The 17515-nt window shown below is 37.3% G+C and overlaps 1 protein-coding gene across 10 annotated transcripts in view; it reads right to left on the reverse strand.

Annotated features, from left to right (window-relative positions):
• Positions 1-17515, reverse strand: part of APAF1 (apoptotic peptidase activating factor 1) — a 165545-nt gene that overhangs the window by 97885 nt on the left and 50145 nt on the right. For 8 of the 10 annotated variants that reach the window (XR_013155879.1, XM_077111652.1, XM_077111650.1 and 5 more), the window contains exon 17: positions 4592-4753. The exons of 1 other annotated variant lie outside the window; for it this stretch is intronic. Coding sequence is in view for 8 of the 9 variants with exons in the window: in XM_077111652.1 (XP_076967767.1) it covers positions 4592-4753 (162 nt within the window). In the remaining variant the exon portion in view is untranslated. Of the gene's footprint in view, positions 1-4591; positions 4808-17515 lie in introns of those variants that run through there. One more of the 10 variants, XM_077111653.1, reaches the window with a different exon arrangement.

The raw sequence follows: 17515 nt of genomic DNA on the forward strand, positions 1-17515 counted from the left end.
AAACTCAAAAATGGACAGCACAATAATACCTAAGTGTAAAGTAATCATGTTAAAACACTGAATGAAGCTGCATCTGAGCTATAGGTTTTTTTTTTTTACTATTATTATTACTTTTATTTCTTTTCGCTATATTAACATTCTATATCTTTTTCTGTTGTGTTACTAGTTCCTCTAAACCGATGCAAATGTACTAAGAAACGATGATCATGCATCTATGTGATGATGTTAAGAATTAATGATTACATATGTAGAATGGTATGATTTCTAAATGTTGGGTTAATTTCTTTTTTTCCATTAATTAATAAAAAAAAAAAAAAGAACATCTAGGGCATTATATCAGATTCTACAAAAAAAAAAAAAAGTAAAACAGAGTCCAGAGACTTCACAGGACAGTCTTTCAACCTGCTGGGTCTCACCCTCGGGAAAAACCGATGCAGGTGAATCTTTCCTCCTCATAGGAGGCCAGTTTGGTCTGGGAAAATATGGCTGAGGTCTATAATACCTACATAGACCCTCCTCAGGTGGGGGGGAAAAGGCACCATACAAGCAGGGCAAGCAGCAAGAAAGCAAGAACTGAAAAATTCTCCTATGTTAGACAAAACCTAAGCTAGAGGTCCAGAATAAGCTGAACTGAACCTCAAAGAACAGAGAGACAACAAATTCATCCAGCAAGAAAACCCTAGGTAAAAGAAATGAAAGCAATCTACAGAATAAACTAATTAAGGTAATTAAATGCCTAGATGCCAGCAAAAAAATAACAAATCACACTAGGAAAACTGAAGCTATGGCCCAGTCAAAGGAACAAACCAACAATTCAAATGACATACAGGAGCTGAAACATTTAATTCTGAATATACGAACACACATGGAAAACCTCATCAAAAACCAAATCAATGAATTGAGGGAGGATGATATACAGAAGGCGAGGAACGAACAAAAAGAAGAAATCAAAAGTCTGAGAAAAAAAAATCACAGAACTTATGGGAATGAAAGGCATGGTAGAAGAGATGAAAAAAACAATGGAAACCTACAATGGTAGATTTCGAGAGACAGAACATAGGATTTCTGAACTGGAGGATGGAACATCTGAATTCAGCAAGAAAAAGAAAATATAGGGAAAAAATGGAAAAATAAGAGCAGGGATCAGGGAATTGAAGGACAATATGAAGCGCACAAATATACGTGTTGTGGGTGTCCCAGAAGGAGAAGAGAAGGGAAAAGGAGAAGAAAAACTAATGGAGGAGATTATCACTGAAAATTTATCAACTCTTACGAAGGACTTAAAATTTCAGATCCAAGAAGTGCAGCGTACCCCAAAGAGAATAGATCCAAATAGACATACTCCAAGACATTTACTAATCAGAATGTCAGAAGTCAAAGAGAAAGAGAATCCTGAAAGCAGTAAGAGAAAAGCAATTCATCACATACAAGGGAAGCCCAATAAGACTATGCATAGATTTCTCAACAGAAACCATGGAGACAAGAAGACAGTGGGATGATATATTTAAATTATTAAAAGAGAAAAACTGCCAACCAAGAATTCTATATCCAGCAAAATTGTTACTTAAAAAATGAGGGAGAAATTAAAACATTTTCAGACAAAAAATCACTGAGAGAATTCGTGACCAAGAGACCAGATCTGCAAGAAATACTAAAAGGGAGCACTAGAGACAGATACAAAGACTGAAGAGAGAGGTGTGGAGAAGAGTGTAGAAAGGAAGACCATGAGTAAAGGTAAAAAGAAGGAAAATTAGAAGGACATATAAAAGGCAAAAAACCCGGGCGGTAAGAACAGCGATGGTGATGGATTAAGCTTCCCATCGGGGAACATGGACTGGCAGAATGGATTAGGCAATGGGACCCATCTATATGCTGTCTCTACTCAAAGGACCTGAGGGCAAGGACACAAACGGACATTTGCACACCAATGTTTATAGCAGCATTATTTACAGTTACCAAGAGATGGAAACAGCCAAAATGTCCATCAACAGTCGGGTGGCTAAACAAACTGTGGTATATACATAAGATGGAATACTATGCAGCTGTAAGACAGAATACAGTTATGAAGTATGTAACAGCATGTATGAACCTTAAAACATTATGCTGAGTGAGATTACCCAGAAACAAAAGGACAAATACTGTATGGTCTCACTGATATGAACTGACATTAGTGAATAAACTTGGAGAATTTTGTTGGTAGCAGAGATCATCAGGAGATAGAAATAGGGTAAGATGTTGGGTAACTGGAGCTGGAGGGATGCAGATTGTGCAACAGGACTGAATGTAAAAACTCAGAAATGGACAGCACAGTGCTACTTAACTGTAATGCACTTATGTTAGAACACTGAATGAGGCTGAGTGTGAGAATGATAGAGGGAGGAGGGCTGGGGGCACAGATGACATCAGAAGGGAAGATGGACGACAAGGACTGGGATGGTATAATCTAGGATTGCCTAGTGTATAATGACAGTGACTAAATGTACAAATTTAAAAGGTGTTTTTGCATGAGGAAGAACAAAGAAATGTCATTACTTCAGAGTACTGAAAATAGATGGTAATATTTTAAAATTTCAACTTGTGTGTGAGACTGGAGCAGGGAATGTTTATTTGGTACAGAATTTGTGTTTTGACTGGTGCGTTTCCTAATATAACTTATGTGGATAGCTTGGTTGAACAACATGAGTATATGGAACCTTGGGTAAGACATGGGATTTTGTTGGTTTGTCCAGAGTGATGCCCCAGTGAATCCCAGAGTGATTTGATCAGTGAGCAGAAGAGTATTTGCAAAGTTCCCTTTGGGGAATGGTGAGAATGGGGGAAAATTCAACCTCCCCAAGTTGAATTCTTGATATTCTCACAAGCAGTGTGGACAACCAAAGCTACAGGCTGATCCCCTAGTCTTGGGGTTTGTTCATATGAAACTTAACCCCACAAAGGAAAGGTCAAGCCTACTTAAAATTAAGCCCAAGAGTCACCCCCAAGAGAACCTCTTTTGTTTCTCAGATGTGGCCTCTCTCTCCAGCCAACACAACAAGCAAACCCACCACCCTCCCATCTACATGGGACATGACTTCCAGGGGTGTGGACCTTCCTGGCAACGTGGGACTGAAATCCCAGAATGAGCTGAGATTCAGCATCAAGGGACTGAGAAAAACTCTAAAATGAGCTGAGACCCAGCATCAAGGGATTGAGAAAACCTTCTTGACCAAAAGGGGGAAGAGTGAAATGAGACAAAGTGGCAATGGCTGAGAGATTCCAAACAGAGTCGAGAGGTTATCCTGGAGCTTATTCTTATGCATTAAGTAGATATCACCTTGTTATTCAAGGTGTAATGGAGAGGCTGGAGGGAACTGTCTGAAAATGTAGAGCTGTGTTCCAGTAGCCATGTTTTCTTGAAGATGATTGTATAATGCTATAGCTTTCACAATGTGACTGTGTGATTGTGAAAACCTTGTGTCTTATGCTCCTTTTATCTACCTTGTTAGCAGATGAGTAGAACATATGGAATAAAAGTAAATAATAGGGGGAACAAATGTTAAAATAAATTTATTTTGAAATGCTAGTGATCAATGAAAGGGAGGAGTAAGGGGTATGGTGTGTATGTTATTTTTTTCTGTTTTCGTTTTATTTTTCTGTTGCCTTTTTGTTTCTTTTTCTAAATTGATGCAAATATTCTAAGAAATGATCATGATGATGAACCTGGAGCTATGTGATGATATTGTGAATTACTGATTATATATGTAGAATAGAATGATCACATATTGGGAATGTTTGTGTTTCTTTCCCGTAATTTTTTTTTAATTAATAAAAAAATTTAAAAAAAAAACAAGAAGATTATTATTAGAACAGAATGTCACAGCATCACGAATCAGAAAACCTAGCTCTCCAACCACAATGTACCTTTGAACAAGTTATTTGGCTACTCTGAAACGCAGTTTCCTCACCGTTATCTCATCGGACTATTACAATGTGCTATGCCCGTTGGGTACTTATACCAAAAGAAAATATATGTGAGAGCACTCTGAACACCACAAATGTAACCTATTAAAACACTGAGAAAAAGGGAGGCATCTTCTTTTCATTTACATTTTTTTATACATCTTCCTCATTTACTTCATAAAAATCTCACAAACTTGATTAGTCAGTGTTAAATATTTCTCTAAATCAGGCTGCCAAATCATAAAACTCGAAAATCATCTAAATCAATGTGTTTGAAATTGTGAAACACAGAAGTGGTGCAGAAATAATCTATATTTAAATCAGTTTGAGAGACACTGGATTGAACAACAGAAACTGTTTCTGTACTGAGGATTCTTGGAGCCCTAAATTAGTACACATTTTGTTCCACCAATAGAGAAAGCAGTACATAACATTTCCCAAACCTCTGTGACCATGGATATTTTCTCACAAGGCCTATCAACATTCCCTGGAGCACAGCTTGAAAGAACTAAGAATGACTAAGGATTCTGCCCAAAATCATTCAGCTAGAATTTATTTATATCAATAAACAGTTCAAAGTATAAAGATCAATACAGGTTCTAATTTTCTTTAAATTAGACTAAATATGGCCTTCTAAAATAGCAATACTTACAAATATTTTATTTTTTGCTGCCACCATTATCTCGGTACCATCAGAAGACCAGGAACAACATTTCACTATCACTTCCATATCCTCTTGAGGCTCCTCTGAATTTAGGAAGAACTGCTTGACATTAATGCTTTTCTTCTCATTTGCCGATCTCACATTCCAAAGCTTCAAATGTGGGGGGGGAAATTATATGATTTAATCACATCTCTAGAATTCCACCTGGATTAAATGTCACAAACAATTATTCATTTCACCTAATGAATTATTTTTTATATATGCATGACTTTTTATAAGTCTTTTATTTAAGTACTCCAATTCCATACATCACCTTCCCAAAAAGAAAAAATAACAAATACTGCCCAAAATGCAGAGTGTAGGATGTAAAATTAAATGAAAGTTAAGAGTTTTGCATTTTAAGGAAGAAGCTAAAGATTAAGTGTTGACAAGGATAAGCCATGAGCGATAGAAATATTGTGAGATGAAGAAACTCACAACTTGCCACTGCTGCCCTCTGCTGTGCCAGCCATGAAGTGTGCTTAATATCTACCATATGCTTAGCATAAACAAGCACTAAAGAAGACCCAGTCCAAGCAGAATTATAACCTAGCAGTGCATCTAGAAACATGAGGAAGTCCCTGAAAATAGAAAATAAAGAACATGCTCAAAGGACGCAAGATACCATGTGTGTATGGTGGTGATAAATAGTGCTATAAAACGAACTGAATCCTGAGGAAAAGACTACAAAACACTCTAAACCTCACTCACCAGCAGCACACTCACACAGCACAAAAGACAAAGGCCTTTGAGAAAACCCACCTTCACTTCCTGGGAACCTGAGTGGTACACAATGCAACAGAGTGGTAAAGGCTGTCATGCCCAGACCAAGCATTGGCCAAGGCCAAGGCCAAAAAAAAAGCTTTAATTAAGCTCCCAAAGCACTGCTCCCAGATAAAACCCAATTTGTCTAGATTTATAAACAAAGATTTTTAAAACCCAATTTTTAAATCTTGAGTTTAGAGGTTTTATATATATACTAAAATATGGCCAAAACCAAGCTTTCTTCTTGCAACAAACATGGATGAGCTGGATAACATGAAAGAGACAGCAGAAACCTAAAAAGCTAACCTTCCCCTTAACACTAAAGAGAAAAGAAAAGGAGAAAAAAAAAAAAAACAACTAATCATTAATGCCAGAAGCTTTGGTCATATCAGCCAGAATATATGAGAAATCACAATCTGTTTCTCTCTTAATCTAAAAAACACAACAACCGTTCCCTGGATCTAAGAAAGAAAATGCTAATTTTCTTATAACTAGTACAACCCAATTTCATTACATCTGCCTTAATTACATCTGCCTTAATTGCATCTTTTGCTTCTGGACCTAGTTCCCAGGCAAGTAGTAATGAAATCCCACATTCTGGGGGACCAAGTTAACTAATGCCACCAGTGTCTCAAGATTGAGCAAATCACTGCACTGCATCCAAGACCTGCGTGCACCCTGCACTCTGCGCCTTAGATGGCAACTTCGAAACAAAACTTACGTTTTGAAATAGTTTATCATCAGAGGCTGTAAACAGGCTTATCAACTTGATACCGTATAAAACACTTCAAAATTACAGAGCCATTTGGGGCAGGAAATCATTTTACAGTTTGTCATCTTCTCAGAAGGTAGAAGCTTTAGAAGACTTTGACCTTGAAATGCTGTTACTCAACATCAGTTTGCAGGACCACCGTTTTCTGTATGTCACTGTATCACTGTGAACCAGCCCAAGATACAGGCTTAATAACAGCACTGTGGGAAAACTGCCACAAACACAGGCAGTTCTCACCGAAAGTGCAGTAATGTTTGTTCCCTGCTGCCAGTGCTCTGCTCTACAATCACATTTTGATAGTCAAACATGAATACAGAAATCAAAATCCTGTCCCTGATAAATGAAGGCTTTTCAATATTTTTCTCTGAGTTTGGAGAAGTCTTAGTTTGAATTAAACAAAGATTTATCATCTTGAACATATTTATTAAACACTATGCTAGTCACCTCAAGGTTATAAAATGAATCAGATGTAGCTGTAATCCTCAAGGAGTTTGCAGGCAAGTAAGTGACATGAGACCAGCACATAAATGACTCTACCATAAGATATGTTAGATGTGTCACACAAGAGGAAAGAAGTACAGTACTTTGGGAGGACTGTACTCAAGCTGCAGATTTGAAGGAACACTGTGTGCAGGAAGTGTCATCTCATTCAACTTTGAAGATTAGCCTACCTTACACCTACTTAAGAGGGACAGAATGCCACCAAAATGACAAAAGAACACTCAAGGGCCTAGAGTCCAGATTAACGGGTCAGAATAATCTAAAATACAGAATGGGAAGCAGACAACAGAAAGGAAGAACAAGTTCAATCTGCCTGGAGCCTCAGGTGCATGAACTCTTCCCCAGCACAGCTAGCCACTCCTTCTTTTGCCCTCAGAGCAACCTCTATAGCATTTTATCAATTTGATGGTTTTTCCATTTACCTTTCTCACCAATTAGATTTTGAACAACTTCAGGCCAAGAACTACAACTGTGATACACAAACACATTTGAAGTAAGACAGATTATTCCCAGGCTGCAAGCACAGGGGAGTAGGGACAATAGCACACTGACAGAAACAGGGTTCAGACTAAAAATAGAGATGGAACACTTACAGTCTCTCCACACCCTCCAAACATCAAGTAAAACAATAGCTAAGGTTTCTCTCTAGATCTAATCCCCAAAGACAAGGAGAATGGAGGAAGCGACAACAGCAAAAAAAAAAAATAAACTGTAAAAGCTAGAAAGCAGAATGACAAGTAAAAACCTCCTGAAAACTGAATCCTGAGAGAGCAGTAAGCAAAGTCAAGTGGCAACCTAACTCACACTACAAAACTCCTAAAATACTAGTGAGGATGGATCTAAATTAGGAAGAATTGCTCCAAGTCCACTGAAATCCTCTCCCCCACTCTACACATTCAGGTCCTGCCTGTCATGCCCCTACAATGGCTGAAGAATAGAGAATGACTCTACACTCAACACAGGTGAGGATAGGGTCACCATGCTGAAAATAGGGGAGCAAAGAAGAGAGTCTGTGGTAGTTAGATTCAGGTGTCAATTTGGCCAGGTGAAGGTGCCTAGTTCTATTGCTGTGGACATGAGCCAATGGCATGTGAAACTCATCTGTTCCTGATTAAATCTGCAGTCAGCTAGGAGGGTGCCTGCTGTAATTAATAATGTTTGACATAATTGGTTGGTGCTTAAATGAGAGAGCTCAACATAGCACAGCCCAAGCAGCTCGGTATACCTCATCTCGGCATTCACAGCTCAGCCCAGGCCTTTGGAGATGCAGAAAGGACTCACCCCAGGGAAAGTTGTTGGAACCCAGAGGCCTGGAGAGAAGGCCAGCAGAGATCACCCTGTGCCTTCCCATGTAAGAAAGAACCTCAGTCAAAAGTTAGCTGGCTTTTCTCTGAAGAACTATACATTAACTAAATAAATCCCCTTTTATTGAAAGCCAATCTGTCTCTGGAGTGTTGCATTCCGGCAGCCAGCAAACTAGAACAGTTCATGTTACAAATTGAGATCGCTGCCTAGGCATGTGCCCAGAGTTTAGCAGCCAGACCTACAAACTAGAGATAGGAGACTGAAGATTCTTCCCTGAACACCCAACCAGATAAAAGAAAAGAACTTAAAAAAAAATCTGACAATCACAACTTCACCATCAAAACACTGCAGCCAGATAACCCTATAGGGAAACTCACAATAAATAAGGTCACAATTCCCAATCAGGTTCTTGGTGCCACACTCCAACATGAGCAAGCAGACAAGGATCAGACAGTTGACATATATCTCCAAGAGGCAGACAGAGGCAAAAATCAACAAACAGAAAAAACAACTGTGCAAAGATATGAAAACTTTAAAAAAAAGGCATTAATACCCACAAAAATATTAAAAGATATTGCACCCATGAAACAAGAACAGGAGAATATTAAAAAGGCAGATGATAAGACTGGAGAGTTAAAATGGGAACTTAAAAATATAACAAAAATTAAAAATTAAATATAAGGGTTAGAAAAGCTAAAGAAAGCTTCCAGAAAATACAGCAAAGGACAAACAGAAGAAGGGAGAGAAAAAAATAAAATCAAACAAAACATCGTATTAGAGTTCTTCAGAGAAAGAGAACCAATAGGATGTGTGTAGTGTGTGTGTGTGTGTGTGTGTGTGTGTATGCATATGTATATAAAGAAACTTATAAGAAACTGGCTCATGAGAGGGCTGGCAAGAATGAATCTATAGGCCGGCCAGACGCTAGAAATTCCAATGAGACTGATGCTGAATTCTTGAATCTGAATTCCTTCCTTCCTGGAAACTCAGGAAGGTATGAAGGAAGTAGTGTTGAGGCAGAATTCCTTTTGATCCTCGGAACCCTCAGTTCTTGCTGTAAAGACCTCCAACTGATTGGATAAGACCTACCCTAATCATGAAGGGTAACCTCCTTAAAGCCAACTGATTGTAGAGGCCAATCCCACCTACAAAATACCTCCACAGTAACATCTAGGTCAGAATTTGACCAAACAACTAGACTCCATAACCTAGCAAAGTTAACACAAAAAATTAACCATAATGAATACTAAAAAGCAAACATTTCAAATGTTCTAAAATAGATCATGGACATGTATGTACGACTATATGATGATACTTTGAGGTTAATTATATATTCTGAATGGTTTGTATAGTGTATGAATGTATCTCGATAAATTGCATTATAAAAAAAACTTAGAAAACAAAAAGCCAGACATTCCAGAAAGAGAAAATAGGGGATATAATCAAATAATTCAAGAAAGCCTCTAGAACTGATAGACATGAGTTTCCAAATCGAAAGACATCACCAAGTACAATAAATGAAAACAGAATCACACCAATGCACAGTATCATAAAATTTAACAATAAATAAATAAATAGTGGCATTAAAGAAAAGACCCTAAAAGTTTCAGGAGAGAAAAACAGGCATATACAAAGAATCAGAAATAAGAATAGCTCCAAAACTTTTGAAGAGGAACTTTAGAAGCTAGAAGATAATGGAGCAATGCCTCCAAAAACTTAGGAAAATTATTTTCAACCTAGAATTCTGTACAGACAAAAAAATATAAATTTTAAGTTTGAAGTTTGAATAAAGACATTTTTAGATGGGCAAGGTCTCAAATTTACTTCCCATGTATGCTTTCTTGGAAAACAAGAAGAAATGCTACACCAAACTGAAAGAGTAAACCAACAAAAGAAGACAACAGAAGATCCAGTTAACGGTGGTTTCAACCCACACAAAAGAAACTGATCACAGGATGATGGTAAAGGGAAATTCTAGGGTGGCAGCTGGACACCAGGAGTAGTAGCAACAATCAGAATGAAGCAAGCAGAGGGTTCCTGAAATGTTATTTCCAATAAAATAAAACTGATTAAATATCGGTTGAGGCAGTTGAGACAAAGGAGAGTTTGAAAATGAAATAGTGATGAGTATAAAAAAAAAAAACTAAGCAAATGGAAAAACAAAACTATTATTAACTCCAAAGAAAACAAAAAGTTGTGTGAGAAAGCAAAAAGATTCATTTTACGCTACATGACTCAACTGTGTCTATTCACAGTAATGTAATCCCTAAACACTGTTTTTGTAATCAAGATTATGAAAAATGTAAGAACTGCAAAAGTAGGTTAGGGTTAAGAAGAAAAATAATATTTCAGTTTGGCGCACAATTAAGTTTGAAGCATGGTGAGTTATTTATTGCAACAATCAGGAGGAAGTTAGGAATGCAGGAGACAACATATAAAAGAAATGAAGGATGAAAATAAATCTGAAAGTCACTCACAGAAGAGATGAAAGTTGAAGCCATTAGAGTTGATGAACTGGGATGAAAGAGAAGTGACAGAAATGGTAACCAGGGTTAGATGCCTGAGGAATAGATATATTTTAACAGGCAGGAAAAAGTTAAAGAAGAGGTTACAAAGATAGAGGAAAGAAAGAATAAAACACTGATGTCAAACAAGTAGAATTTCAAAAAGGAAAAACTGATCAATGATGGTTTGAAAACTGGTAATATAACAAGAAGGATTTAAAAAAGAAAAATATCATTAGATTTCATATTAATCTAAAGAGCATTAGACTTTACAAATGAATGGGCACTGAAAATAAAAGTAGATTTTAAACTCTTCAAGGGAAGACAGAAGCCAAGCTCAAAAGGAGTTAAGTAATGAGTGGGGAGATAGAAAGTAGAGATGATTTAAGAGACCTAGTCATAAGTCTACTTAAAATTAGGCCTAAGAGTCACACCCAGAGAACCTCTTTTGTTGCTCAGATGTGGCCTCCTCTTTCTCAACCAATATGGCAAGCAAACTCATTGACTTCCCCCTCTCTACATGGGACTTCCAGAGGTATCAACCTCCCTGGCAATGTGGGACAGAAATCCTAGAATAAGCTGGGACTCAGCATCAAGGGATTGAGAAAGCCTTCTTCACCGAAAGGGGGAAGAGAGAAATGAGACAAAATAAAGTGTCAGTGACTGAGCGATTTCAAACAGTCAAGAGGTCATCCTGGAGGTTATTCTTACGCATTTTATAGATATCCCCTTTTTAGATCTGTTTTAGGCTAGAGGGAAGTGCCTGAAACTGTAGAGCTGTTTTTTGGTAGCCATGTTTCTTGAAGATGATTGTATAATGATATAGCTTTTGCAGTGTGACTGTGTGATAGTGAAAACCTTGTGTCTGATGCTCCTTTTATCTACAGTTGGACAGATGAGTAAAAAATATGGATTATAAATAAATAAATAATAGGGGGAACAAATGTTGAAATTAAAAATCCATATATTGGATAGATGGAAATACTAGAGTCAATGAGAAGGAGGGGTAAAGGGTATGGTATGTATGAGTTTTTCTTTTTTCTCTTTATTTCTTTTTCTGGAGTGATGCAAATATTCTAAAAAATGATCATGGTGATGAATATACACCTATGTGATGATATTGTGAGCCACTGATTGTACACCATGTATGGAATGTTTGTATGTTAAGAATGTATGTGCTTGTACTTACTGTGCAAATAAAATTTTTTTAAAAAATCTAGTCATAAAAGGGAAGAAAAAAACAGAATGACTATTTAAGAGGATACTATAATGAACAGAATGAAAGAAGAAGCAAAGGTTTTTTACTTCTTAGTTTTATAAACCTCAGTAAGGCTCAATCAAGAACACTTCCTGGCTGTGAAAAGGATCCAAATGAGAAGAACAAAGATGCAACATAGTCCAGGAAAATAATCAGTGAAACAAGGTTCAAGGGAAGGGAAGAAAGGTATAGTAGTCATATGGAGGACTTTCTGGGCACTAAGATGGGAAAAAACAGAGAATAGGTAGAGTAGACTTATTATGGCACATTTCAAGGGGCTAATGGCAGGAAGTTTTTGGTGGATGGCCTCAATCCTCTGACTAGGTTTGTGGTAAGGTTATTTCTACACAATAAAGGGGAGGCAGTGACAGGAACAGGGGCTTAAGAACAATAGGAAAGGTTTGGAATAGACACTATGGCAAATATAGGATCATAACTCAGCAGCAAAGAAAGCCAGGTAGAGTCTCGCAGCATAAAATTTGTAGTAGAACCAGGAAGTGTCCTGATTTCACAATTTTAACGTTCACTTGCCTAATAATAATAGAATAATGCTAAGGGTAAAAGAATCTTCCTAGAACTTAGAATAAGAAATGGAAATAAGATGGAAAGAGGACTTAACTTGAGAGAGATATATATAACATGTCTTCTTTTGAAGTCATTTACTTAGTAAAATCCAAGAAATAATAAGCTCAAGCACTGAAAGGAATTTTCAGAAGAGGTTGCCTTAGCCCATCCAAGAATGTTTGAAAAACATTCTATGACATGGATCATCTTAAAGGAAGAGACAGATATTTGGTATTTGCAAACAACACATCATAGAAGCCAAAATCCATTTACTTTAATACTTCTGTAAATGTTCCCAGCATCTATTAACAGCTCGTTAAACTCTACAAAGTATAATTCTACCCTGAAAATGTTTCTAGACATTGTGGAGTAATTTACACAAAAATGTCTCTCAGTCAACACAGAGATTCAAGATTCAACCAGAGGAATAGCATCAAGAAGAGTTCATTTTAACCTGCCTTAGAAGTCACCTAGTTAGAGATTCTAACAAAAGAGCACCTTGGAAAATTCAAGCACTTCTGTAGAAGTATATGCTGAGAAAATCTATCAAGGGCATGTTTTAGGTACAATACTCTACGATGAACTAGAGAAAGACATACAAAGAAGATGACAAGGTCTCTGCACATCATAAACCTGTATTCAACATTACAGAAGAAATAGGAGACACATATTATGACTAAACTGAACAGTACAAGGAAGTGGAAACGAGATGATATGCCAAGAAATTTCTATCTATAGATATAGATTCGCATATAGAGATAAATCTATATGTGTTTATGAATATATATGAACTCAAAACCAAATAGATACTATGGGAACACTTTCTGAAGAAGGCTTTACATGAAGTTTTGAGGGTGACAAAAAATATAGACCAGTGAACTGGAAGCATAAAACATCCAAAAAAAGCTAATGAAACATGTATTGGACCAGTGGCTGAAAAAATCAACAAAAATTACCTTCTCCAGAACAGACAATTAATGTATGGAAACTAGAAGAAATATTTGGATAGGAAAGAGAGTGACAGAACAATGTAAATTAAGACCCTTAGAAATGAGCCTGATGACGTCTGGGTTTATTATAATATATAATATGGTACGAATTGTGTTCCAATTAAAAGTGACTGGATGATATGGTGATAAAAAATGGTTCTATCATCCCTGCCAGAATCAGGGAAGGTGGAGAGTACATCTTTAGAAGCCCAACAGACATGAAGGGTGACAGCCTGAACCAGAACAAAGACTATAGATCGGGAGAGGACAGACAGACAATGAGACGAGGAGGTCAAAGATGGATTGGACTTAAGACTGAGGGAAAAAAAAGAATCAATAAATAGGAAACTAATAAGGGGGAAGAGAGAAATGAGACAAAATAAAGTGTCAGTGGCTGAGAGGTTTCAGAGTCAAGAGATTATCCTGGAGGTTATTCTTATGCATTACATAGATATCCCTTTTTAGTTTATGGTATATTGGAGTGGCTGGAAGGAAGTACCTGAAACTGCTGAGCTGTATTCCAGTAGCCTTGATTTTTTTCTTTTTCTTCTTTTTTTTAAATTTTCATTAATAAAACCAATCAACATACAATATGAACATTGTTAAAGTATGAACATTCCATACTTGGTATGCAATCAATGGCTCACACTATCATCACATAGTTGTATATTCATCACCATAGTCATTTCTCAGAACATTTACATCACTCCAGAAGAAGAAATAAAAAGAAAAAAGAAAAATCCATACATACCATACCCCTTACGCCTCCCGCTCACTGACCACTAGTATTTCCCTCTACCCAATTTATTTTAACATTTGTTCCCCCTATTATTTATTTTTAAGTCACATTTTTTACTCATCTGTCCATACCACAGATAAAAGGAGCATTAGCACAAGGTTTTCACAATCATACAGTCACTTTGTGAAAGCTCTATCATTATACAATCATCTTCAAGACACATGTCTACTGGGATCCAGCTCTACAGTTTCAGACACTTCCCTCCAGCCTCTCTAATACACCTCAAACTAAAAAGGTGGTAAAAATATAATGCATAAGAATAACCTCTAGGATAAACTCTTGACTCCATTTGAAATTTCTCAGCCACGGACACTTTATTTTGTCTCTTTTATCTCTTCCTCCTTTCAGTTAAGAAGGCTTTCTCAATCCCTTGATACCGAGTTCCAGCTCATTCTAGGATTTCTGTTCCACGTGCCAGGGAGGTTTACACCCCTGGGAGTCATGTCCCATGTAGAGAGGGAGAAGGCAGTGAGTTTGCCATGTTGGCTAAGAAAAAGAGGCCACATTTGAGCAACAAAAGAGGTTCTCTAGGCCTAATTTTAAGTGACTCTCAGGCCTAATTTTAAGTAGGCTTAGCCTATCCTTTGTGGGGACAAGTTTCATATGAACAAATCCCAAAATTGAGGGTTCTGCCTATTGATTATGCTGTCCTCACTGCTTGCAAGAATATTAGGCCTCCTCCAAATGGGGAAGTTGAATTTTCCCTCTTTCTCACCATTTCCCCAAGGGGACTTGGCAAATACTTTTTTATTATTCACTGTTCAAATCACTCTGGTATTTATCAGGGCATCACTCTGGACAAAGCTACAAAATTTCATGCCCTATTCAAGGTTCCATGCACTTATGGTGTTTAATTAAACTGTCCATATAAGTTATATTAGGAGATGCACTACTCAAAATAAAAATTTTGTACCAAATAAACATTTTTTGCTTTAGTCTCATACATAAGTTAAAGTTTTAAAATATGTATTATCATCTGTTTTCAACATCCTGCAATATTGACATTCCTTTGTTCTCACGCAAAAACATTTTTTACTTTGTACATTTAGTCACTATCATTGTATACTGTAGGCATTCCTAGATTATATGTCTTTATCAACTATCTTTCCTTCTGATTTCATTTGTGTCCCCAGCCTTCCTCCCTCTATCATTCTCACATTCAGCTTCATTTAGTTAGTACAATAATGTACTAACATTATTGTATTACAGTTAGTAGTATTGTGCTATCCATTTCTGAACTTTTACACAATCAGTTTTGTTCCACAACTGTATCCCTTCAGTTCCAGTTACTCAATATCTACCCTATTTCTAACTCCTGATGACCTCTGTTCTTAACTGAAATTCTCTAAGTTCATTCACTTATATAGTTCATATCAGTGAGACCATACAGCATTTGTTCTTTTGTTTCTGGTACTCTCACTCAGCATAATGTCCTCAAGGTCCACCCATGTTGTTACGTACTTCATAACTTTATTCTGTCCTATAGCTGCAGACTATTTCATCGCATGTGTTCTGGTTTGCTATCTGCCGGAATGCAACACACCAGAAACAGATTAGCTTTTAATAAAAGGGGATTTATTTTGTTAGTTCTTCAGAGGAAAGGCAGCTAACTTTCACCTGAGGGTCTATCTTATGTGGGAAGGCACAGGGTGATCTCTGCTGGCCTTCTCTCCAGGTCTCTGGGTTCCAACAACTTTCCCCGGGGTGATTTCTCTCTGTATCTCCAAAGGCCTGGACTGAGCTGTGAGTGCTGAGATGAGGTATGCAGAGCTGCTTGGGCTGTGCTACGTTGTGCTCTCTCATTTAAGCACCAACCAATTAAGTCAAAGGTCATTCACTGCAGCAGACACGCCTCCTAGCCGACTGCAGATGTAATTAGCAGCAGATGAGGTTCAGGTACCATTGGCTCATGTCTGCAGCAACAGAACTAGGTGCCTTCACCTGGCCAAGTTGACAACTCAATCTAACTACCACAGTACATATATACCACAGCTTGTTCAGCTACTCATCTGTTGATGGACATTTGGGCTGTTTCCATCTCTTGGCAATTATAAATAAAGCTGCTATAAACATTGGTGTGCAAATTTCCGTTTGTGTCGTTGCCCTCATGTCCTCTGAGTAGATACCCAGCAATATGGCAATTCTATGCTTAGCTTCCCGAGGAATCACCAAACTGCCTTCCACAGCAGCTGTACCATTTTACATTCCCACCAACAGCGGATAAGTGTGCCTCTTTCTCTATATCTTCTCCAGCACTTGTCATTTTCTGTTTTATTGATAATGGCCATTCTGGTGGGTGTGAAATGATATTTCATTGTGGTTTTGATTTGCATTTCCCTAATAGCCAGGGAAGTTGAGCATCTTTTCATGTGCCTTTTGGCCATTTGTATTTCTTCTTCTAAGAAATGTCAATTCATGTCTTTTGCCCATTCTGTAATTGGGTTGTTTGTCTTTTTGTTGTTGAGTTGAACAATCTCTGTACGCATTCTGGATACGAGACCCTTATCTGATCTATCGTTTCCAAATATTTTCTCCCATTGTGGAGGATGTCTTTTTTACTTTCTTGACAAAGTTCTTCGATGTACAAAACTGTTTAATTTTGAGGACTTCCCATTTATCTACTTCTTTCTTCAATGCTCTTGCTTTTGGTGTAAGATCTAGGAAACCGCCTCTTATTATAAAATTTATGGGTAGGCCATGGTGGCTCAGCAAGCAGAGTTCTCTCCTGCCATGCTGGAGACCCAGGTTCAATTCCCAGTGCCTTCACAGGCAAAAATAAAAGAAAATAAAATTTATAAGATATTTCCCTACATTTTCTTCTAAAAATTTTATGGTCTTAGATCTAATGTTTAGGTCTTTGATCCATTTTGAGTTAATTTTTGTATAGGTTGTGAGACATGGGTCATCTTTCATTCTTTTGCATGTGGATATCTGTTCTCTAGGCACCATTTATTGAAGAGACTGTTTCATCCTAGATGAGTGGGCTTGACTGCTGTATCAAAAATCAACTGTCCATAGATAAGAGGGTCTATATCTGAACACTCTATTTGATTCCATTGGTCAGTATATCTATCTTTATGCCAGTACCGTGAGTGGCCTTGATTCTTGATGACAATTATATAAAGATAAAACTTTTACAATGTGACTGTGTGATTGCGAAAACCTTGTGTCTGATACTTCTTTTATCCAGGGTATGGATAGATGGGTAAAAAAAAATGAATAAAAAAGGGGGGGATAGGGGTAAAATATATTGGGTAGATGGAAACACTAGTGGTCAATCAGAGGGAGGGGTAAGGGATATGGTGTGTCAGAGTTTTTTTCTTTTTTCTTTTCATTTCTTTTTCTGGAGTGAAGCAAATGTTCTAAAAAATGATCATGGTAATGAATACACAACTATGTGATGATATTGTGAGCCA

Source organism: Tamandua tetradactyla, chromosome 7 (genome assembly GCF_023851605.1).
Source record: "Tamandua tetradactyla isolate mTamTet1 chromosome 7, mTamTet1.pri, whole genome shotgun sequence".
NCBI classification, from domain to species: Eukaryota; Metazoa; Chordata; class Mammalia; order Pilosa; family Myrmecophagidae; genus Tamandua; species Tamandua tetradactyla.